Source organism: Mus caroli, chromosome 13 (genome assembly GCF_900094665.2).
Source record: "Mus caroli chromosome 13, CAROLI_EIJ_v1.1, whole genome shotgun sequence".
Taxonomy (NCBI): domain Eukaryota; kingdom Metazoa; phylum Chordata; class Mammalia; order Rodentia; family Muridae; genus Mus; species Mus caroli.
Window position 1 is genome coordinate 15,511,015 of NC_034582.1, and position 24,932 is coordinate 15,535,946.

General features: G+C 41.9%; 1 protein-coding gene across 4 annotated transcripts in view; it reads left to right on the plus strand.

Annotated features, from left to right (window-relative positions):
• Positions 1 to 24,932, plus strand: part of Elmo1 (engulfment and cell motility 1) — a 510,385-nt gene that overhangs the window by 109,871 nt on the left and 375,582 nt on the right. For all 4 annotated transcript variants that reach the window (XM_029468420.1, XM_021180510.2, XM_029468421.1 and 1 more), the window contains 2 exons: positions 9,054 to 9,094; positions 10,059 to 10,131. In XM_029468420.1, the coding sequence (XP_029324280.1) occupies positions 9,054 to 9,094; positions 10,059 to 10,131 (114 nt within the window). The remainder of the gene's footprint in view (positions 1 to 9,053; positions 9,095 to 10,058; positions 10,132 to 24,932) is intronic.

Sequence of the window (24,932 nt, forward strand, 5' to 3'; positions counted from 1 at the left end):
TTCAAGTAAATCATCATTTGTCAAGAAATAGCAGGCAGGATTTGTCATCTCATTTTTGATACTTTGGAATCTTGTTTTGGTGACTCACATTGCAACTGTTGTCAAAATACTTATTTTGCAAGAACTAGCTACATTTGCCTCTTGGAAGTGTGAATTTTGTTATTTTCCTTCAGATCAGTTCAGTTTTTGTCCCGAGAACAACCAATGTATACACACACCACTCTCAGAGCATACCACATACCTCCTTACTAAGCCTGCAGCTCAGTGTGGGGCAGTCAGAAGACCTTTGGAGGACAATAAAGCGAACAGAGTAACTGGTGTCACTGACCCAGTTGTCCGGGCCACTCTGTGACTAGATGGGCCATTGTACATTAAAGTTTTTCCAAGTCATATTGTGCAAGTTACAGTCAACCTTCGAATGCATTCTCTGTGGTACCCTGACGGTTGGCAGCTGGGTTTCTTTTCTCTCTGGGCTAACATTACGCATAACTGCTGTGCAGAATATGTTCACTGAGTTTCCATCTATAAAGCAAAGGAAAATCCCCAGCGCTGGGCAGTACTGCTTCAGAGTGTCAGAATAAAGTGGCTGCCAGGTTCTTTTAAAGCACTGCAGAAAGGATTAAGAATCTAGGACCAAAAAAACCTTGAGATCTTTATGGAAAGTAGTTTTCCAATTAAGGGGCTGAGTTAATGGCTATATGGGAAGGTCGGTGGTTCATGGGGCCTAGAGGTCCCTTTGCACTCTTGCTGTGTCCCTCCTCAGCTACTTGTCTGCACTTCAGGAAAAGTCAGAGACCATGGACAAAAGAAGTTACACTCCCCAGGATTCATAAAGTGCATACTGTGTGCACTGGGAACTGCCAGAGGGTCTCAGAGGCTACCATCTTCAAAGCAAATAGACTCATATGTAGAATACCTTTAAGAATAAAGATCAGGACGAACCATCTCAGGCAGAGTCACATTAGAACAGGAGGAAGAATTGGATATAAAGGAATTTGCTTAATTTTTTAAACTATGGGTTATTATTTTTTTTAAAATAAGTATCTGCGAATGTCTAAACATGGAGATTACATTGAATGGACCTCTGTGTAGGTGACATTTATATCTTACTATGTGGCACGTGCCCTTCCAAGGGTCTTGCCTTATGGTCTCAATTTTTATGATGCTACTGTGTGCAAGGGATAGCTTTTAGTATGGTTTTTGGAAGGGTAAACACACACTGAGAAGAGAGGCAATGTACCCAACTTTATAAAACTGGGGGCTGCAGAGATAGGGTGCTGCCCCTGGATATTTTTCTGAAGCTGCTCAGAAGGTCCAGACAGAGAGAAGGTTGGGGAACTAAGAGGTAACTACAATCCCAAGTGACTTTCAGGGGTCTTTTCCCTTAATCTCATCCCCTGGGCATGTTTTTCTGTCCAGAAACTATTCTGAGCAAATGTACTTCTGATGGAGTTGAGGGTTTTTCTATAGAAATACTTGTAGTACATAGGGCATCTGGGATCCTAAACTGTGGCTGGCAGATTTAGAGAACTGCAGCCCACAGTACCCTGTCCCTGACAGGTGTGTGGGTACATCAGCTAGGCTGCTGCCAGCTGCAGCAGGCAGGTGGCAAGGCAGAAACGTGGACAGCAACAGATTGGAAAGCTCGAAGGTGAACAAGGGGGATGGGTACAGTCCCCAAGCCAGGAGTGTTGGTTGGCAGTCAGGAACAGGTGGCTGTGTAGCCAGGAGCAGCCAGGATCATCCTGTGCTGGACTGGGAGGACCTCTGATGAGGGATAGATAACAGCTGAGGGGTCTCCTGGGAAAGTGCCTCCTGGCAGGCTGGCCTGGCTTCCTCCTAAATAAACAGTCCTGAACAGGTCTCTCATGCCTTCAAGGGACATATATGCCCTCAGTTGACAGAGTGGACATTTTTCTAAAAGAAAAAAGGCAGACAAAAGGAGAAAGCTGGTTTTGTAAAGGAAAGGTTCCATTTTAAGGATCTCTGCAGAGCCATGGATCTGCGCAGGGGTTATTTTCAGAACCAAACCTTAGAAGAAGCATCAGGAAAGGAGGTGAGGATTCTGAACATCTATGATACTGCCTTTTTCTAAAAGAAATGGAAGAGGCAGAGGGAAAGGAGCGGGAGAACCAGCACGCAGGTATCAAGAGCTATGCCAGAGATGCAGACTAGAGATGAGCTGCTAGAAAAGGGGACATTTTAGGATTCTAGCTTATTTTATGAAAAGTGGCGAGAAGTCTTTTTATGGGGGATTTGCTCTCTGCATTTACCTACTTGGATCAAGTAAACAAAATCAAAGAATTATTTTGGAGAATAAAAGATAAAAGGACAAGAGTAAGTCCATTAAAAGGCTGTTACCTTCTACCGGTGGTGTAGCTCAGTGGCAGAGCACTTACCTAGCAGATGCAAGGTTCCAGGTTCAAATCCCAGCATAAAAGACCTAGGTAAAATTCTTAGCACATAGCTCCAAAATGGAAAAGAAAACCAAGTTTTTAATTGCATGTATTCGTATATGATGTCCTGCCAGACTGGTTCATATGAGAATGCATAGTTCATTTAACAGATGAGTTTGTCTGGCAAAGATTAAACAATTCATCTCACAGTGTCTAAAAGAGAAGGAGAAAAGGTTGTGGCTTGGGCCCCTGTGCATGTAGAAATGTGGTCATGGTCTCGTGGTCCTGGGTGTTCTGAAATGCAGGGCTGCTCTTCTGACCTAGGCCCACTGTGTAGTTTAGGAAGGTACTTTTAACTTCCAAAGCAAAAAGTTTCAGAAATTTCGCTCGATTTGGTTTTTGTATACATTATAAAACCATACATAAGCAGTTGAAATACTTTACTTTCAACATGTGTATTCTAATGATTTCCAATAGAGTCTAAAACTGATTTTGAGTTCTTTGGGTGGCTTTGGCATTACATCTTAGGTCTAATTCTATTTGCTTTTTAGGCTTTTTCATTTAATGAATTTTCTAGTTAGCTTTAATTGTAAATTTAACATAGCCCATAGTTACCCAAGAGGAAAGCCACAAGTGAGGAACTGCCTGGGTCAGATTGGCCCATTGGCATGTCTGTGTGGCTTGTCTTGATTATTAGTTGATACAGCACTGCAAGAATGGTCTTGTTGGTACCATTCTTAGCCAGGTGGCCCTGGACTGTTTAAGAAAGCAAGTTTCTAAGCCTATGAGCAAGCCAGCAAACAGCATTCCTTCATGGCTCCTGCCTCCAGGTTCCTTTCAGTGTGTGCCTTTCCTGATTTCTCTTGAGACCTGAAAGTGTGAGCCAAGCCCCTTTCCTCCTCATGTTGATTTTGGTTATAGTGTTTTATCATGGCAACAGTAAGGAGCCAAGGGAAATGAGCAAAAGGAGAGTTAGTCAATGAATCTTAGGAAGCTATGTAAGGATGTGCTGCTCAGACCACTATACTCCCAATCTTTAGACAAAGACAGAAAGCACAAAGGTGTGCTAGTGGAACATCTATGCCACGTGTTATCTAGCTAGAGGAGACTCAATGTTTCTATTAAATGGAAACTCATATCCAGCTATTGGCAAAGATGGTGATTGGCTTACAGTTCCCTAGTCAGCCAGCTAACTAATGCGAAACTCAAGGTTTATACAGGAAATGAGAAAACTATGATACCAGCCGTGTGCTTTCCAGTTTGGTATCTTATGCTGACTTGAGAGTAACTTGGCTTGCCTGTTGGATATTGCTTACTGATGGTGCTGGATCCTGTCCTGTGTCTCTTTTATCATCTGCAGAGTTGTCCTCATCAGCTGGCTGGCTCCAAGCCATGCATAGCGTTTCTCCTGAGATTGAATTTGTACAGAGTAATGACAGCTTTTGTGTATCTGTGAGCTTATGACCAGCAGCTGCTAAGAGCCACCCAGCAGTGGAATATTTTCATAGAACAGTTTATTATCCCAGTCTCTCCTTTATAATAGTTTGCTTTTTTTACTTACTGATACATCCTTTTTTTTCTTAAGTAATTTCTTAATTACTTGACTAGTGATTTTGGAAGTGAACCCAGGGTGTAGTTTAAGCAGGCAAATGTTCTATGAGCACAGTTTTGGTTTTTAAAGAATTTACTTATTTTATGTATATGAGTACACTGTCGCTCCCTTCAGATACACTAGAAGAGGGAATCAGATCTCATTATAGATTATTGTAAGCTACCATGTGGTAGCCGGGAATTGAACTCAGAACCTCTGGAAGAGCAGCCAGTGCTTTTAACCACTAAGCTATCTCTCCAGACCCAGTTTTGGTTTTTAAAGGACAAGTTTATGAGTTTCCATTTGATAGAAACATTGAGTCTCCTTTTAGATTCTACTAGTGCCTACAGACTGTGATACTAACACTGAAGGTGGAGAATGGGAGAGTTATAGATGAATTAAGATGCCTTTTTCTCAGGGGAAAAGAAGAAATGACAATATGCAAAGTACTCAGGTGTGAGTCATCTTTTGTTCCAGGTGAAGAGAGAGAATAATTGTCTTTCTGGCGAGATCAGGGACATGTACTTGGAGAAGGTGGCTTTGACGTGGGTGATAAATAATGGGTAAGATCTCAGTTGTTATAGGTAGAACAAAGAGAAAGGGGACATTTCAACACAGCATATGACACAGTGAAAATGTGGATTTAGCATATTTATTTTAATCATCCACAAAATTCAGAATCAAGGGTCATTTGTATAGAGTAGAATTTCTTGACAGCAGACTCTGGAAGGGCTTACATCTTAAACTTAGGGATGTATACACTTCATAGCTAAAAGTGATCACTGAAAATCCAAGGAATATGTTAGAAGTAAAATCTCAGAGAAAAGTTGAATTTTGTTTAATTATGTTTGACATGATGATTAGACAATAAGACTAGAAATGTAGAGGCCTAACTTGCTGGGGGCTGGGGTGACACCCAAGTTCAAAGTGGTAGGCACAACTTGAAAAGAGAAAGGTCGTCATGATGGTAACGACACAGTGAGAAAATGAGAAATGGTATCTTGTAAGTGTTTGTGTCCTGGAAGGGAGCAGAGGAAGGCAAAAGCAGAACACATTCTCTAAAATGTGCCTGGAAGACCTGCCAAAGGCATGGGCATGGAAGTCGGAGTTAGCTGGCAGTCCACACAGTGAAGATGGAGGGCCACAGTGGATTTGTGCCATAGACAGAGAGAGGAGTCATAGCGGATGGGGTTCCACTGAGAGGGTGAAGGGTCACAGTGTGTGGGATGCCTCAGTGACAGTGAAGGGTCACAGTAGACTGGTGACACAATGAGGTCAAGTGTCACAAGGTAGCAGCTAAAGTGGGGGTGAAGGGTCATTGTGAGCTCAGTACCATAGTGAGTTGAAGGACCACAGACGGTGGGGTGCTAAGGTGAGGGTGAAGAAGGGTCATAGTGGCCTGGGTGCCACAGAGAGGGTGAATGGTCACAGAGTGAGAGGTGCTCCAGTGAGAATAATGGAAGGTCATAGTGGGTAAGTGCCCTAGGGATGAGGGTGCAGGATTACCCTGGGTGATGTGCCAAGTGAAGGTAAAGGGTCAGAGTGGAAGAGGCACTGCAAGGAGAGTGAAGGGTCACAGAAGGTTGTGTGCCACAGTAATGGTGAGGGGTCATGGCAAGGTAGGACAAGGAGGACGTGAGAGGTGTGGTACACTCACCTAGATGCAGAGCTAGCTAGGGAATCCCAGTGACGCCATCTTGCTCATCATCAAACTGAAGCAGTGTTTTTATGGTCTGTGCAACTGAATTTTGAGAGAGATGTTAGCAACAGAGGTATGCACTTGGAATTGTTGGTCAGTGGGCACAAAGAGGGTTGACCAGTAAAAGCATGGGAAACCAGCACCAAATCTTGGACTTGGGAAGCCTAAGGTAAAGGGAGGAAGGAGGTATGTTTTGGATTTTATTGAAAGGGTATATAACACGGATTGTGGGGAAAGTAGGTCACCAAAGGAAGGACCAGAAACAATGTCAAATGAAGCTGACAGGAAAAGGAAGGAGTGAAGTGCTGTAGGTCATTAGATTAAGGTTTGATTAGAGCAGCTAAGAGAAGGGTCAGAAAGTGGACCATGGGGCCAGCCCCAGCCTTATGTAACAGTCATTTTAATTGGCTGAGATGCATATTCCACTCACTCGCCCCAGCCTTATGTAACAGTCATTTTAATTGGCTGAGATGCATGTTGAATGTTCAGCTCACCATTGTTCCTTTCCCTTTCCCGCGGCTGAGAGTTTTTGTTTAATCTTTCTGTATTGGGTTTGTAAGGTTATTTGGCTTCATGGTCTTTATTCTTTTCATATTTCTAACTTCAGAATGTTCCAGATATAATAGTATCCCAGTGATGTCTGTTCTGAATCTATGGATCAGATAGGAATTAAAACCCAAGTCATTGTCTGAATCCTGGATTTAGAGGGTCGGCTTGGTTCAGAACAGGGATTTTGGAAACCTTGTGCTATTGCAGCAACCACTCTTTTGGCTTGATTTAAGACTGAAGCCTGGCCTCCTTACCAGTGTCTTCTCTTCGAGGGCACAAGCTTTGGGAATATGGGACTGATAGGACTCATCCTTACACCCCCATATTTTGACGGGGTCTGCCAACTAGAAATACAAAGTTGTTATCTTATTAGAAAGGGGTGTTGTTTGGTTGATATGCCTTGGTTTTATTTTTGAGATAGTCTTATTGTATAACCCAAGCCTATCTTGAGTTTGAGATCCTCTTGCCCCTGCCTCCAGCATTCTCAAATTACAGGCCTGTATCTATGAAAATTTTGTTTCCAAAGTTTTTTTTGCCACTTGGTTTAAGAACACATTTGCTTTCCAGTTCACAGATGCAGTTACTGCAGAGTCCCTGGCAAAGGCCCAGGAGTTCTACAGTGTATAATTTAACTATAGACCTCAGTCAACATTTCTTATTCTCAAAGGCGATCAACTCAGGATAAAACATTCTCAAGAATTCTTGGTTTCCCTGAACATTATGTTAAGTGAAATAAGTTAGATTCAAAAAGCCAAATATACGTTTTAAATTATATGAGGACACTAGAATAACTTCAAGTTAAGCATTAAATAGCATTCAGCAGAGACTAGAAAGTGGTACATGCACAGCATGGAGAAGGATGGTTAATGGGGACAGGGGCACAGTTGAATAGGAGGGACAAATTTATGGGTGTGCTAGGTATTGAAGGATGGTATGTGATGTGATATCACTAAATCTTGCTCTAGCACAGGGAAACTAATCAATGTCAGCCAGGCAGTGGTGGCACACACTTTTAATCCTAGCACTTGGGATGCAGAGGCAGGCGGATTTCTGAGTTCGAGGCCAGCCTGGTCTACAGAGTGAGTTCCAGGACAGCCAGGGCTACACAGAGAAACCCTCTCTCAAAAAACCCATAAATAAATAAATAAATAAATAAATAAACAAATAAATAATCAATGTCTAATGTTTTGAAGAACAGTAGAATAACTTCAAAAATAATTAGCTGAAAAATCTTGAAACAGCTAGTAAAAACGATTTTAAGTATCCCCAGCACACAGCAATGATGTATGTCTAAGTAGATGTGTTCTTACCCTGAGCCAATTTCTATACAGTGTGAAACATGTATTGCAATGCCGTGCTCTCCCCTATAAATGTGTGCAGGTGCCATATATCAATTCAAATGTATCTACATAACTAAACAAAAGGTAAACTTAAAAGAAAAGTAGTTCCCCACCCACTATATGCATAGCTGTAGGCAGAAACAGACCCTGCTTTGCACCCACAGAGGGGGACGTGGAGGTGAAATTCGCAGGGGCCCCCTGTGAATCAGCTCAGGAGCAGTTGTAGACAGGTAGCCTCTTGCTCAAAGCCAAGGATGAGCTTTGTCAGCAACACTTTGTCAGCATCGCAAAGAACCTAACCATTTTAAGTCTCTTTTTTGCGCTTGTAAAATAACTACTATTCAGTAATAACCATTTAGTGTTCATAACAGCCTTTAGGGGTGGGTAGCGGCTACCTTCAGTTACAGATCAGCTAGTCATGTTTAGAAGATTGCAGTTTACACTGCAGACACAGTAAGTTCGGTGTCTGAGCTCGTTAGCCAGAGTCACAGTCTCCCACACCGATCTTCAGACAGGCAGGAGCACTGGGTAACTTTGGCAGCCCCTAACTGCTCTGTGACCTGCCTTCCTCTGTTCCCCATGTCTGCCCCTTGTCTGGGATCTGTTCTGGATGACACATCCCTCTCGCCCCTTCTTTCTTGCTGACAGGCAGTGTCTGCTTAGAACTCCTCACTGCCTCCCTTGTGTTTGGGGAGGCAGAGCACAGCTGTGCCCGGCAGGGCAAGAGCACAGCTGTGGCCAGCCACCTGTTGAGCTCTTTTCCCTGGTGGCTCATGCTGCAGAATAAGTGGCATTTACTAGGGCCACACTTGAGTGAAAACTCTCTACATACCTGCAAGAACAATTGTTCATCTCTCCCAATCCCATCTGCTACATGTTTTCCTAAGAGCATCATGGATCAGGGGTTGGAGAGGCATCTCAGTAGTTAAAGTCTCCTACTGTTCTTTGAGAGGACTTGTGCTCCATTTCCAGCACTCACACTGGGTAGCTCTTAATCATTTGCAACTCCAATTCCACGGGGCTATAGTCACCTCTGTCTACACACACATACACGTACTCGCACTCTCACTCACATAGACACATAATTGAAAAATGAGTCTTAAAAGAGACCATGAACTGAAGGTTGTTTGCATAAAACCAACAGAAACCTTGCCTGACCCACGAACAGCTTGAGGAACTCTGGGTCCACCTTGACCTTGCAGGCTCCCGTTTTTTAATACGACAAACTTAAATATGGTGATAATGCTAAGTATAGAAACAAGGACCATAATGGTAATGTGTAATTATTTAAATTTGATAATAACACTTAGTAATTGGTTACCTTGAGAAAAAGTAAGAGACGCATTGACAGCTAAGAGGAGCAACTGCAAACTTTCCTCAGTTAAACATTTTTATTAGTAGTTTCTCCTTTTTGTTTGTTTAAAATAATGAAGTGAAACTAACCGTATTTCCTTTTCCTTTTTTTTTTTTCTTTGCAGAAAAAACCACTGTCTGCCATTATAAAGGAAGTCTGCGATGGGTAAGTGGAACTTGGAGCTTGGCTGAGGCTTTCTAGTCTATACATAAAAGGCAAATAAAATATTTGCAGCAGAGTGGTGAACATTATTCACAGTACTATAAATAATCCTAACCATACATATGTTCCTAACACACTGCTCAGTCTGCCCAGAGTCACTCAGTTCCTGTGTGTGAGTGGCACCCGATCCTGCCACTCTTAGCTATTCTTCCTCCAAGAGCAGAGCGTGCAGGAGCTGGGGGTGGGTCCTGCACAGGAGGCTAGCTTTCCTTGATTTTAGGAAGCTGTTCTCCTTTTGGCCTTCCCAGCAGGGGGCAATCTCAAGGTTGCTGGAGCTAAGCACACACTCCATCTAAAGAACCTGAGAGGATTTCTAGGCCAGAGAAGATGTGGAGCCTCACACGCCCCGGTGAGGCTTGCCCACTTTGCTGCCTGAGCTGACAAGGCAAGGGGAAAATTCATTTGAAAGTTACCTCAGATGGGTGACTGGCACAGCAGAGCTGGGACTCTGGTATATTCCTGATAAATTGCACAAGATGCAGAATCCTTAACTGGAGCATTTCCAATCTGTGCCAGGTGTACCAGATGAGAGTTTAGTATTCAGAGACAACTGAAGAATGTTAAATGTAAAATGTAAATTGTGTTTATGTCCTTTGTTTTTCTTCTCCTTGCTTCAGTCTTTTAAAAGAGGAAAGAGTGTTGCTTTTAATGTTCCACGCACCCTGCCTCTGGTGTTAGAGATGAACTGTTAAAAGCAGGAACCGGCCTAGTCAGTCTACCTGTGAGATGGCAGGCTCTATCTGGATAGAGAGGGCAGGCTAAGGCCTTGTTGTCTTGGAAACTGCCTTGTAACATGTACTGTACTGGGCCAAATCTAATCCTAGATTTAATTCATCTTAACCCTGAAAACCCACTAAAGCAGAAATGACCACTTTCATGTTTTTGATCATTTCCTCTTCTTTTAAAGGTGGTCTCTTGCCAACCATGAATATTTTGCTCTGCAGCACGCTGATAGTTCAAACTTCTACATCACAGAAAAGGTAGGACATAACCCGGGGCTCGTACACTGAAGGGCGGTAAATCATGGCTACTTCTTCCGTTTAGAGCCAGTTAAAATGTTGTGTCCTTACCCTCTGTGATAATAATGTCTATACAGCAAAACCTGCTTCTTTAGTATCAAAAAAATACTTTTTAGGATATTCAAGAGTGAAGTTTATTAATCCCAGCACTTGGGAAGCAAAGGTAGGTGAATCTCTGTGAGTTTGAGGCCAGCCTGGTCCACATAAAGAGTTCCAGGATAGGCAGGATTACATAGAGGACTCTGTCTCAAGGAGGAAACAAAGAGTGAAGTCCAAGCAGGTTTCTGAGTCTTGTTTATCCAACCACACTTACTTTCTTTATATTTTAAACAAACAAACAAACAAACAAACAAATAACTAAACACAGTTTCTTTATTTGTGTGTGAGGGCATGGCGTGTGAGGGCATGGCGTGTGAGGGTGTGGCGGTCAGAGGATACCTCCAGGAGCTGGCTCTCTCTACCACCTGGCTTGTAGGAACCAAGCTCCACCAGTCAGGCTTGCTGACAAGTGTCTGTACCTGCTGAACAATCCTTCCTCTACAGCAAATACTTTATCTGTTACTTCTCTTTTTTTGGAGATTTATCTCTCTCCATTATTTTGTTTTATATTGAATGTACTTGGTCCAATGACAAAAAACATTGTGAGATGTGGCATCATCTGAACAGTGACCCTTCCATGGCTCTTAGGAACTTACTTTCTTCCTAGGTCATTTTGACATTGTTTAATAAGTTTGGTTGAGACGTAGTGAAGACTTTGCATGACTCTGAAAGAAATAAAAAATATGTAAAAGTCCTCTGATAGGGAAAGGAAAACTAGCAATTACTGATCTTCTGTTTTTGTTAGAAGCTGGGTCAAGTGAATTACCTATGTTTGCTGATCTTTCTTTTTCAAGACTAAACTCCAATATAATAATATTGAACTTGGTTAACAGGTGAAAAATGAGCCACTGAAGTCACATGGTTAGACCACCATCTTGACTCTAGAGTTAAGAAGGAGCTTTAGGTCTTTGTGCTTCTAGAACTTCATCTTTAGAAGTTTCTGAAACACTCTAGTATCCCACTGAGTTCTTGAGAGAACTTGCTATGGTGTATAGGAGCCGTGTGTCCTCATAGATGTGGGGCTGGTGGGGAAGGAGGGAAGAAACTGGTAAGGCCAGGCTACCAGTGATTCCCTGGCTGATGCTGGAATCAGGGAATACATGATGCTCTGGAGATGGAGAAGTGGGTGACCTCAGGCTCTGAAATACGGTAGACTTCATTTGTCCCAGTCAGCAGTTTCCGGGATGACCTTAGGAATGTCATCATAAATCAGATGGAGGTGGGAAGTGGAAACAGTGGTGTGTGCACTGTGTCTCAGCAGCTGTTCCTCCAGTCAGTAGTCTTCTGTAGGTGGGGCCCTTTAAGTTAGATGCCTGGAATGGCCTTCAAAAATTGCCTTTGTCTTTCCAGAAGGGACACTGGGACTTTCAAGAGTGAACAACTTTTCCTTTCATATTCCTGCCTGCAGATGGAGAGGAAGCATGGACTAGATTTTCTGGCAGGCGCTGATTATCTTTTAGTATACCCTTGGCTACTTTAACTTAGTCCATAAATAATTAAGTTCCATTTGATTATTTTCTTACTATTTTTATTTTTGGTGGCACCTATTAATTTGCATGCTACCCTTTGTGAGATTAGGAGAGTATCAATAAATAAAAGTTGAACGTTGGCAGTGACGTTTTATCGCTGTGGTTTCATTCATCAGCCAAGGCCAGTGCAGTTGATTCAGATGGTTGCAAAGTCTTTAACACGAGGATACAACAGAATAGCTCAGGGTGAATCTCCTGTGGTTTTTGTGAAATATTTTTCTTAAATACCCACATATCAAACATGTAGATTGATTCTGCAACCTGTGATAAATAAGCCACTGTGTCACTGAGGCCCTGCCTTTGACTAATGTATGTGGACCTGTGTTCCCCAGTGGCTGACATATCCCTTGTTATCATTGGTTAAAGGCCTTAATTCATTGTTCATTGGCAGCTAAGGAAGACCTAGAGCATAATTATCTCAGGGAGATGGGGGTGAGGGATGGAGAGGGAGATACACACACACACACACACACACACACACACACACACACACACACGCACAGAGAGATACAGAGAGAGAGAGAGACAGAGAGACAAACAGAGAGACAGAGAACCTTTCACAAGGCAGGTTTTCAAATCTTAATGTCAGAGACTGACCAGGTGAGCTTGTCATCTGGAAGTTTCCATTTAAACTTCCTGGGATTGCTTCTGGGACTGTCCTGAGAATGCTGGTATAGTACAGCTAGGGATTTCTTAAGGAAGAAAGAGCATTGGTGCTTCAGAGATAGACAGGTCTCCTTTCTAAAGAGCCAGACCTCTATCTGTGGGACATGATGCGCTCTAACCCAAAGTAGGGACATGATGCACTCTAACCCAAAGTAGGGACATGATGCTCTCTAACCCAAAGTAGGGACATGATGCTCTCTAACCCAAAGTAGGGACATGATGCTCTCTAACCCAAAGTAGGGACATGATGCACTCTAACCCAAAGTAGTTACAAGGCTGGGTTGAGGAGTATATGTACTTTCATTTCTTAGTATGATTTTTATAGCATCAGAAGAGATTTGATAGCATTTTTTAGTTAAAAGTCATATCCATCCAGATAATTCAAACTGCTAAGAGTAGGGGGACGTTCATTATTTTTTGAGGCATTGTTATCATTTTTGGAGGGGAATCTTGTTTGCCTAAGACATTCTTTCTGTTTGGTTTCTAAGGAACTTCCCTCTTCCATCTGTCATCAGTTCTTCAGCATGTGGTCACAAAGATCAGCCTTTCACTACGCGTTTAGAGAGTGAGAATTCTCATCCTCCCAGTCATAGTCCTGGGTTTGTAAATAATGTGTCACAACTATTTTCCTCCAGCTGTGTGTGCCTCTGCAAGGCATAGAGCTAGACATGCAGTGTAGGAGAACAAAATGTATCTTGACCCTTTGGGGGTCAAACCTGGGCTATCCTCTGTCTGCATCTAAGTTCTTGTAAATTAGTTCTCTCCAAAAATAGAGACCCTTTTCCGTTCTTAAAATAGCATAGTTAAAATTCTCCTGATACTTACAACCCAGTGAATTGTTAGGTAATATCTGCATCACCATGGTAACCAGTGACTAACTTTTGAAGGTGTATATAACATTATTTTCTGACTTTCACTTACTATGAGATGGTTTTCCTCTCCTTGACAAGAGTCACCTGTAATTTAAAAGGGAAATATTGTCTAGGCCTGGCCCAACATGAGAACATATGAAGTCACTGAGGGATGCTTGAGTTTCTCCCAAAGATTTTCAGGAAGGAACCCATCCTCTGCCTACTTTTCTCATGTTATCTGAATCCATTTTCTAAAACACTTCTCATTGGCTTATTGGGCTATTAACATGGGTTTCAGTGGTAGTGGGTTAAGGAACATTTTGTAGAGGTGTAGTTTGAAAAATTGTAGGCAATTGTGAGATGCATCTATTTGCAAATTCAAATTCTGTCTCGGAAACGTAAATTTCAGAATAGATGAGTGGTTCTGTGTGTGTGTGTGTGTGTGTTTGTCTATGTGTGCAAGTGTGTGTGTGCATGTGTACGCATGCATGCATGCACTTGTGACTGTATCACTGAAATTTCTCTTTTGAGACAGAATGGTATGAGAGAGTGCACATGGTTTTAGTGATCACTGATCACCGTCACTGTAATCTAGTGAGGTAAGCATCTTCATTTTCATAAGGGAAGTGAGACCAAGAAAAGTCAAGAGACAGTTTGTGTAGCCCGACACAGTAGAAGTGATCAAGCCCAGCCTGGCCTTGGTAGGTCTGCTTCCAGAGCTGAGGGAATGCCACTGCTCTGCTGTCTGTGCTGAGTGTTGATGATCGCCTGTCTTTGCTGACATGGTGATCCTGATTCCAATTACCTCAGGAGTCACAGGACAACAGAACCATCATTAGCAGTGTCAGTATGTGACTTTCTTGTACTAGTGTATTAGGGGAATTGACATCAGGTGTAACCTCCATTAACTTACTAGAGAGTTACAAACCTTTTCCCTGCCTTTGCTATAGATTATCTGACCATCTGGGATAAGTACTGTGATTGTACTATTGGCATTTTTCTTCTTTTTAAGGGAAATGAGAAAATTGCCTTGCCCTTTTTTAATAAGTATGCAGAAAGGGGTGGGCCCCTCCAAACTATATACACCGGAGGAAGCATTATGAGGAAGCATTATGACTTTGATGAACTGAGGCTGTGCCGTATTTGCAGAATGGTATTTGCTCCCTCTCTGCTAAGACCAACTCAATTACATATGAAGTAGAGAGATCCATCCCCATAATTCAATAAATCCTGTATCTTGTAATCACAGATGTGATGAGCTTCATGCAGGAGCTCTCTGCAAAGCTGCCCCTGGAGCCTCTGGGAGGAAGTGAGGCTCTTTGAGGAACACCTGTGTTCTCCTATCCCCCTTCTCCTAGTGCTCTGTTTTTTCTTTGGATGTTCCAGATTCCTGACAGCTCTGTGTGGCCTTCTGGGACAGGGCATCCTGTCCTACAAGTTTATTGTGCACATTCCATTGTCATTGTCATTGTCATAAGTCATCAGAATAAAACCAGTATGCAGCAAACACCAACACTCTCCTCTCTCTGCAGAGAGGAGCAAAGCATCCGGTCCTCATTTTCATCTCAGGTTTCTTTTTCCTGTGTTTCCTCCTTGTCTGAGATCAGTCAGCCCTACCGAGTAACTGAAACCACCATGGACTGACTGCTCTTTGTGATTGGAAATCGACAACCTTCTCAAAGCTTTGAACTTGAGCAGACGAAAGCCCAGGGAGGTTGTAAAATTTCTGGCATAGGGAGGTTTTTCTGTAAGAATCAGGATTCTTATGATCAAGAGTAATTGTTACTTCCTCAACACACTTTACACCTCAGTAAGGTATGAACAGAGTATGTTTACACCTGCAGAGCTGGGTAGCTCCTCCAGACCTGGCTCTTTCCAATCATGTGTGAGAGGGGAGAAAAGCTCTTGTACCCCACTTTCCCCTGATGCTTATCCCTTGTGGGTTTCCCGACTCCAGGCATTTCTCTCCTTGGCCTCTTCTTTCCTTCTGACACCCGATGCAGGTGTCTCCTCTGCAGAGCATGCTGCAGAATTCTTTGCTTGCTTTGTGATGAAACAGGACATTTGTTAACATTGCTTTATAGTGGCTGTGTTAGCTACTTGACTATCTATTCGCAGACTTTGTCAAGCATAGGACTCTGGAAGACATGGTAAGTCCCCCAGTGTGTTCTAGGCACTGCGCTAAGTGCTAAGTTTGTGTACAGTTCAACAGTTCCAGTCTTCCTGATTCGCACAGACTCCAGTCACTTGATTCCAATGGCAGTAAGGGCCACAGAGGAAAAATGTGCCTGAACTTAATGAAGTCCTCAACAAAGTGTTATTTAAGTGAAAGTCTAAAGAAAACAGAGGGTTTGGACAACAGTATTGTCCAAACAAAACAGTATTGTCCAACAAAACTTGTATGGACAACAGTAACATGGCTCAGATTAGTAGCTGGCTGCCAACTCTCATGGCAAGGCCTTGGTAAGAGTATTGCCCTGCATTTGAGGCTAGCCTGGTCTACATAGCGAGATTCTGTCTTAGATAAAACAAGTCAAACCTAATCAAATAATAAAGCTACACAAACAAAACACACCTGGATTATTTACTTACAAAGAACAGGCAGCAAGAGCCAAGGCTAAGGGGCTAAATATGGCTGGACCGTGGTGCATAAGCCACAACTTTTCAGGCCCTTTTAGGGTGTTGTAAGACGTTTAGCTTCATTCTAAAACTGTATGAAAGCTCTGAGGTAATTTGAAGCTGGACATGACCACAAATGTTTGGGCTATTATTATTCTGATTGATTGTGTTGGAGGCATAAGTCAGTCAATGGCAGAAATTATGAAAAAAAACAAAACAATTCATTGTGGATAGGAAAAAAATTCAGGGTTAGCTTGGAATGCACATAGACTAGCATAAATGCTGGTTTCTATTCTTGAATTCAAGGAGAAAATGGGACCAGATAGCAGAGTCGAAATATCTACTTTCATCAGGGTGTGTTGGCTCTTGCCTTTAATCTCAGCACTTAGGAAGCAAAGGCTGGTAGATCTCTGAATATACCTGGTCTTCAAGAGCGTCCCAGACTAGCTAGGGCTGCAAAAGGAAGAACTATCTGCCTTCATGAAGTTTACTGTTCATCACCTCCTTGGCAACTTATTTGGCTATAAAGCCTGCACTTGCATAAGAATGTTTAGTTATTTCAGATGATCTTTTCCTAAGTCTATTTTCCTAGCCATATAAAATATCAGAATATACTTACCCAACTAACACACCAACTTCAACTTACTGTTTAGAATTGACTTCTTGTACAAGGGTTCCTAATTTTAATTATATATACTGTTTCTAACTTGTATTAGGAAAAAGTAGGAAAATAGATTCAATATTTTCCTGTAGATCAGTGTGCAGAATATAGGAAGGAGGGATTTTTTTCTTATATTTGACAGCTCAGTGTACGATGGATTGAGTAAGATAAATAAAAAGAAGTCCTTGTTCTCATTGGACGTTTCATTCTGAAGACAGATTAGTGGATATCCCTGATGACTGCAAGGCCTGGGGTTTTAAAGAGTATTGTGAATATAACTTGAATTAGGTAGGTTTATAATTGAACCACTTTAAGTCTCTGTCTTATTAGAACATTGCTGTGTGGAATGCAACACTTCTACTCTGTTTCTTTATTGTTGCTATGGAGCGAAAATTCATACACCCTAAATATAACTGTCTCAGTGATTTTTTTTTTAATTTGCTGTGACAAAACACTATGGAGAAGACCACTTATAGAAGAAAAAATTTATTTGGATATTACAATTTCTGAGGATGATTTCATGACTCATCATGATAGGGGCATGGCAACAGATAGGCAGGCATTGCACTGGGTCATTAGCTGAGAGTTAATGTTTCAACCGTAGAACTAGGGAGAAAGTGAGAGAAAATAGAGGTGGAGGGAGGGAGGAAGAATGGAGGAGAGACAGAGAGATACAGAGCTGATGAATATGTGCATGCTAGCTGGGATTGGAATAGGCTTTTGAAATTTTAAAGCTCACCCTCAGTTACATATTTCCTCTACGAAGGCCCCACCTCCTAATCCTTCCTAAAGAGTTCCACCAGCTGGGGAACAAACATTGAAATGTATGAGCCTATGGGGACCATTGTCATTGTGAGGACCACAGGACCTACAACACAGTGGTTTTCTGTCATGCTTCATTTTTTTTTGGGGGGGGGTAAGCAAAGCCTTGATATTCTGTAGGATATTTCTGTCTTCTAAAACAGTAGTTTTCAGACTTCATGGCAGAACTAGAGATTTATTGCCAGTATTCCATAGCAAATACCCTAGCACTTTTAAGTAGTGCAGGTCTATATAGGCTATTGCTACAACCTGGTGGGTGGAAGTGTACCCTCTGCATCTGAGGATCTAGAGGCAAAAAAGACTCATCAGCTTATATGCATACAGAAGTTTCCAGAAAGGAAGACATTGACCCTGACTTGAAAGTATTGCTGACTCCCTTCCCGCAGTCCACATACTGTTTTTCATTAAATGAAGAGAAAGTCTCAACACACCCTGTGATACATTTCCTAAGAAGCGTGGGAACATTTAGACATAACTGTTTGCATCAGCCACTGGGAACACAGGTAGGAACAGACACAGGGAAAACAGTTGGAAACAGGTCAGGTCTTCTTCTAAGTTGTTTGCAGCCTGTGAACCAGGAGCTGAGAATTAGTCTGTCAACCCTACCCTCACCCATACACTTTTAGTTTCTCTAATTGGAAATCCCAAAGATTGTTAGTATTAATATTTTCCTTAAGAGCACATTGGGCTGGGCGCACGTCTTTAATCCCAGCACTTGGGAGGTAGAGGCAGGTGGATTTCTGAGTTTGAGGCCAGCCTGGTCTACAAAGTGAGTTCCAGGACAGCCAGGGCTACACAGAGAAACCCTGTCTCAAAAAACCAAAAAAAAACCACTTTGGATTTTTCCCAGTTCCATAGTTGAAGATGAAAGGCAGGGGTTCAATCAAAGGTGAAGTGCTAGTTACAGAGTGTGTCTGGTACTTGGTTCTGGAAGGATGATTGCAGTAGAGTAGAGCTACTACTGTTGGACTCTGTTTACCTTTTGTGAATCCATCAGGCATATACAAATTGAAACACACACCCTACACAGACCACACATGTTACACACACTTACACATGCACATATACCACATGCATGAACTCACACAGCACACACATACACACAGCACACATATATCCGTAGCCCCCACATCATATGCACACACACTCCCTCACATGCACCACAAACCACACAGACACACAGACACACACACACACACACACACACACACATACACACACACACAGAGCCTTCAGATTGTCCTGACTTTATCCAGCCCTGGCACTGGCTATGCCAGTGGAAAGCTAATCCCGCTGCAGTCAGGAGCACTTACATTCTGTTAGATTCTGGTGTCCTTGCTCTAGTGACTCAACTTAAACTGGCAGTAGACATTCTGAAATCTCTAAAAACATTTTTGGGTGGTTTTGGAACTTTGTAATTACAGTTTGAGAACTGGATAGAAGCCCTCATTTTGAATTACTCAGTGTTTTTCCTTTAGCAGGGACTTGGACGTGCATAAACTTCAAGATGAAGAGAAAAGGCTGTCTAAGTTGAATCACATAAATGAGAGGGGGTGTGAGCCAGAAGGGCAGTGACGCTGTCAGCATTCCTCGGCTGGCAGTGGGTTCCATGACATGTTATTTAAGTTTCCCACTGACTCGTGGATATTGGCTATAACAGGATGATTACATAGATGGATGCCTTGTTTGCCTGGGTTCTGGGGCTTCTGCTTGGTAAGATATGGCTGCTTCTAGAATTACAGGGAAAGATAAATGCCAGAGGTCATCATGATTCCATGTTCTGCAGTTCAGCTACCAAACCAGTGAACAGACTGACTCAGGTTCTGAAACATTTAACTGTGTGGTGTGGTGCTCAGCTGCAGAATGAAGGACACATTCACTTCCTCCAAAGCCAGAGTTCCTCCCAGACTTCTGTGAAAGGCACGGTTTTGTCTCTGACTGTAAATGACCCCGGAGGCAGCAGCTCACCCTTTCTAAACAGACAGGCAAAACTCATTAGCGAACCAATCAGTTCCAAGCTTGGGCCTGTGTCTCTTATCGTATGTTCCAAAGCCAGGTCTTCTTGAAAGGCTTCTAAGTACAACCCTGCTCCTGTGTTTATGCATCAGAGAGATTTATTTTTAAATCGGTATTAGATTTTCTTCCTCAGTTTAGGAATGGAGACCCAATGTGTTTGCATCTTTATTTGTGAGTAATTGTGTGTTTGTGTGTGTGTGTGTATAAAAAGCCATTCATGCGACATCAGATACTTTGTTTCTTCTCTTGATGATGTTTTTACTGTATTATTTTTACCTTGCTTTATATATTTAAAGCATTCGCTAAACCTGACAAAAGGATTTTTTTTGATTACCAGTGGTTGTGTTTGACAGTTGGGCAACCGTTTCATTATTCTCTGCTCTCTGTGACCAAAACCAAAGCTAGATGCTCTCAGCTTGTGTTATTCAAGTAGAGCTGGGTGTGGACAAGAGCATAAGGGGAAGGAGGGAAGGAAGAAAGCTAGAGGTGTGTCAGGAGACTGTGGGGAGAGCAGAGGAAGATTTTTTTTCTGTTCCCTGGAAAGCAGCATACCTGCAGCATCACAGAGTTGGCATATAGGCCACTTGGTTGCTATTCTTTCCACCACGGTCAGTTAAGATAATAATTATTGTATATATTTTTTTCTTTACTGATTTCTATCATTCTAGTTATCAATTGATCTCTCCTAAAAACACTTCACAATTAGTAACTTAAAATAAAACTCATTCTTGGTGGCTGTGATTGGTGTCACTGAAGTTTCTAGTCAGGAATTTGGATGTGAGAAAGCAGAGCCAGTGGCTTTTTATTACTTGGTGCCTGGGCCACAGCTTAGAAGACATGTGCTGGAATCCTTGTCTTTACTTGTAGGCTATGGTGACTCAAAAGACTCCTTCTCACGATGCCTTCTTCTGGCTTCTTTGGGTACCAGGCATATGTGTGACACACAGACATCCCTATAGTTAAAATACCCATGCAGAGGTACATACAGGCACGCATATATTTGTAATGCACGCATGCATGCATACATACATACATACATACATACATGAATGCCTTCTTCTGGACTCAGAGGGCATGATAACTGAGGTCTCCTCTCCCTACTACCCGTACATCCCTGTATGGCCTAGGCATCCTCTTAGCATGGCAGCCACAGAGTTCTCTTATGCACCTATGTGGGATGGAGACTGTTTGCAGAGAGTAAGACAGCAGTTGTGGCTGGGCAGTAGTGGCGCACACCTTTAGTTTCAGCACATGAGAGGCAGAGGTAGGCAGATTTCTGAGTTTGAGGCCAGCCTGGTCTACAGGGTGAGTTCCAGGACAGCCAGGGCTACACAGAGAAACCCTGTCTCGAAAACAACAACAAAAAGCAAACAAAAACTAGAAACAAACAAAAGACAGCAGCTGTGGAGCGTCTTGTGGCATAACTGTAGAGATCTTGTTGGTTAGTGCTCTGTGCTCTGGTGAGCTGAGCACTCCTGGGCTGCCCAGATTCAAGGGGCAAGGTCTAGAATATTCTTGCTCATATATTGAGTAAAAAAAAAAATCCTTGAGGGCTTTATGATAAAATATCCTACCATCCTTGACATCTCTATCAGGGAAAAATTAGGAGGGAGGCATCCTTTTTCCAGAGGGTATCAGAGTAGAAACTAGCTTCTACCTTAAGTAGCGAAAGAAGAATGAAACAAAAAATAGAAGAAAGTTTAAGTTGTAAATATGGAGGGCATCAGTGAACCACATTTCCATGAAGGACACCATAAGAAAGGATCCTTGGGGCTGGAAAAATGACTCAGTGGTTAGAGCACTTGTCTTTGCAGAGAACATAGGTTTGATTCCTAGCACCCACATGATGGTTCACAACTATTTGTAACTCCAGTTTCAGTGAATCTGATGCTTTCTTCCAGCTTCCTTAGACACCAGGCATCCATGTGACACACAGATATATGCATGCAGACAGATATACATACATACATACATACATACATACATACATACATGGATGCCTTTTTCTGGTCTCTTTGTTGGGCACCAGGCATAAGTTTCAGACACAGATGTACATGTAAGCAAAATGCTATGAGTATAAATGAATAAATATATTTGAAAACATTAAAAACACGGGAAGATTCTCTCTGCTCTTCCTTAACTGGGGAGGAGGAAATAGCTGTGTCCTATGTTCTCAGAAGCATGTATTGGGCCTTTTGATTTGAGAGGAAGTTACCATAGGTTCTTCCCTCTCTGTCTTGGTTTCAGTAACTGCTTTTCACTGTGACACTTGGTGCTCTGGCTGAGCAGAGGAGCTATGGGAACCTTGGCCCAGTTATGAGCCTTTCCAGCCCCTGAATGTGAGACAAGTTAGGGTAGGCTTGGTTATCAAGTATAATAAAACATACCTTGTACTTTTATGGAAATGGGTAGGGAGGGGGCAATAAAAGTAAAATTTAAAAGTTAATTTCTTTGTGCTGGATTTTGTGGAACACATCTTTAGCCCAGAATTAAGAAGCATAAACAGGTAGATCTCTGTGAATTCAGGATAGCAGTCTACACAGAAGTTCCAGGCTATCCAGGATGACACAGCAAGATTCTGTATGTGTGTGTGTGTGTGTGTGTGATTTATGTGTGTGTATAAGGGAGTGTGCACCACACCACCATAATTGTGTAGAGGTTAGAAGACAATATGGGCAGAAGAGTTCTGTCCTTTGACCATGTGGGTCTCAGGGGTCAAACTCAAGTCTTTAGGATTCTGAACAATTCCAGCAAACCTGTCTAGACATCACACTTGGCCTCCTTTCTTTCTTCCTTGGTCCTTAGACAACCTCTTTTGCAATTTCAAAGCTTAGCAGTCATGTTCATATTTTCTGATGCTAAACAGAAATCTCATACTACTTCACTAGTTAAAAAAAAACTCATGAAACTTCGTTTAGGATCTTCAGCTCTTAAGCAAACAAACATGAAATCTCACTATATTCCTGAAACAGTTAGGTAGAGAAGAAATTTTCAAGCAAAATAAACCTAAAATTTCAAAATCCTACTTATTAAATTATTAGGATAAAACTAGCATTTTGCCACATAAACTGAAATATTTTATATAGTGTATTTGTATTTGTACATGTTCATAGGTTACATTGTAGTGTTATATATAATAGGCATTGTAACATACCAGTTAATATACAGAGTCTACTTCATTTGAATGAAGATTAAACGAAGTAATGTCAGCAGAATGGTCTAGTATCGTAGCCTGTAGTCCTCCCACAGCGAGCCATGCTTCCTACTTGTCACCGTTTGCAAAGGCTGACCAAATCCCAATTCAATTCTCATGATACCTTATTTAGATTTGTACTTTTGAGCTGTACCACTCTCTGTTTTGTTCTTTCTCTCTGCTTCTAAAAGATGATGCTGAAGCATTTCATTTATAGAGTGTTTTAGCAAATCCCTAATTTTGCATATAAACTATAGGTCGAAGTTGAATGCTAACTCCCAAGAAATTATGTCACCCAGGGTCATCTGTAGAATCTGTTCACTGGCAAGCCTTTAGGTGCCAGGCACGTTTAGGATTTAGAAGTTCTAGAACTTTGAGGATTTCAGGCTACACAGATATATACAGTGTCAAAATTAGAACTGAAAGCAGGATCCTCTGTATTTCCAAACAGTTGAAGAAGCAAAGAATAGGAGCTTATTAATACAATCTTATAAGACATGTTGCTTTGAGTTTTTTAAACACAAGTAAAATGATCAACTGAAACTCCAACAGACCAACTTAACTGTTAATGATAGACAGTGGCCCTTATGACCAGTGACCTGGTCACGTTGATTTCAGTTAACTTCAATAGGAAGCATTTCATTTCCTCTTCCCTGGTGCATGTATTTAGAGCTTCTACAAATGTGTACTTGATTGGGAAGACGGCTTTTATTTTAAGTCAAACATTAATTCCCTCAAAAGAATTAGTCCAAGCAAGTTACCTACGGTCCCTGATACCCTTGGCTACTGGGAGGTAGATGCTGGAGTGTGTTGGCCTGAGGTCATTTCAGAGGTCCAAGAAAGATGAAAACCTAGTTGCACTACTATTTGTAAGTTTTTATTGGGTTTCCTGTATGTGTTTTAAAGAATGACAGTTGTGATTGAACATTAGCTATGCACAATTGAAAGAAAAAAAAAAAGCCGGGCATGGTGGCGCACGCCTTTAATCCCAGCACTTGGGAGGCAGAGGCAGGCAGATTTCTGAGTTCGAGGACAGCCTGGTCTACAGAGTGAGTTCCTGGACAGCCAGGACTATACAGAGAAACCCTGTCTCGAAATAAATAAATAAATAAATAAATAAATAAATAAAATAAAATAAAATAAAATAAAATAAAATAAAATCTTGATCCAAACATGGCCACGGTGCCATATCCTTGTACTCTCAGCAGTGAGGACACTCTGACTCTGGGGTGAACGCAGTGCATGTTGTGGATAGGGTGAGAACAGAAGATAAGATCTGCAGGGTCTTGAGAGCCTGTGTGTAAGTGAAGTCTGGCTAAGAGCCAGAGCTTGGAAATGGGGCTATAGTGAGTTAATCCACACAGTCAGAGAAAGTGAATTCTAATGAGGATTCAGGTTCCAGGTAAGGAAGGGACAGCTCAGTGCCACCTCACATATTGGTTTCAGCCCTAGAGTCAATGATTGCTCTCAGGCAGGCTAGTCTTCTGACCAATAGAAACTTGACACTGTGATAATGCATTAGGCGGCCTTAGAAAACTAGGACACCAAGAAGGAAATGCAGAATCCCTCCACCCTGAGCCAGAAAACAGAACTCAAAGGCAAACTGTATACAGAATATTGGTATATGATTATAATGGTCAGGTGTATGTCTGGTTATTGAATTTTATGTTAATAAGAAGGTCTGACTATTCTTGTTGATTATATCAATAAAACATGCATTTACAAGCCTATGAGCACACGCTGGTACTGATGCAATGCTTCTTTGTCTAGTTTTGTTTCTGGGGCACCATCTGAGATTCTTTTTTCACCCATTTCAGAATAAAATGAGTTCCATTATTTGAAAACCACTGTCTGGCTAATAGGCACTTTGTAAGCAGACTACATTTGTGGTGCTTTAAGAATGTGGCTGTTGGCAAAGGGAAGAAGAGCAGAATTGTATGAGGTTAGCTTAGAGCCAGCCCATTGCTTTAAAATATATGTTTCTCTTTAATTCTTCTCTTATTACATGCAGAGTAATGTATAGCTATAAGAAACCCAGCTACTGATGGTGATTCACATTGAAGCTTTGCATGGGTAATGGTGGTTTCCTTAAGAGTTGAACTTACTTAAAACGGAGTTTAAAACTTTTTTCCTTTTCCTTTCTTTCTCCTTCCCCCTTCCCCCTTTCCTTTTCCCTTTTTCTCTTCCTCCCTCCCTCCCTCCCTCCCTCCCTCTCTCTCTCTTTCTCTTTCTTTCTTTCTTTCTTTCTTTCTTTCTTTCTTTCTTTCTTTCTTTCTTTCTTTCTTTCTTTCTTTCTTTCTTTCTTT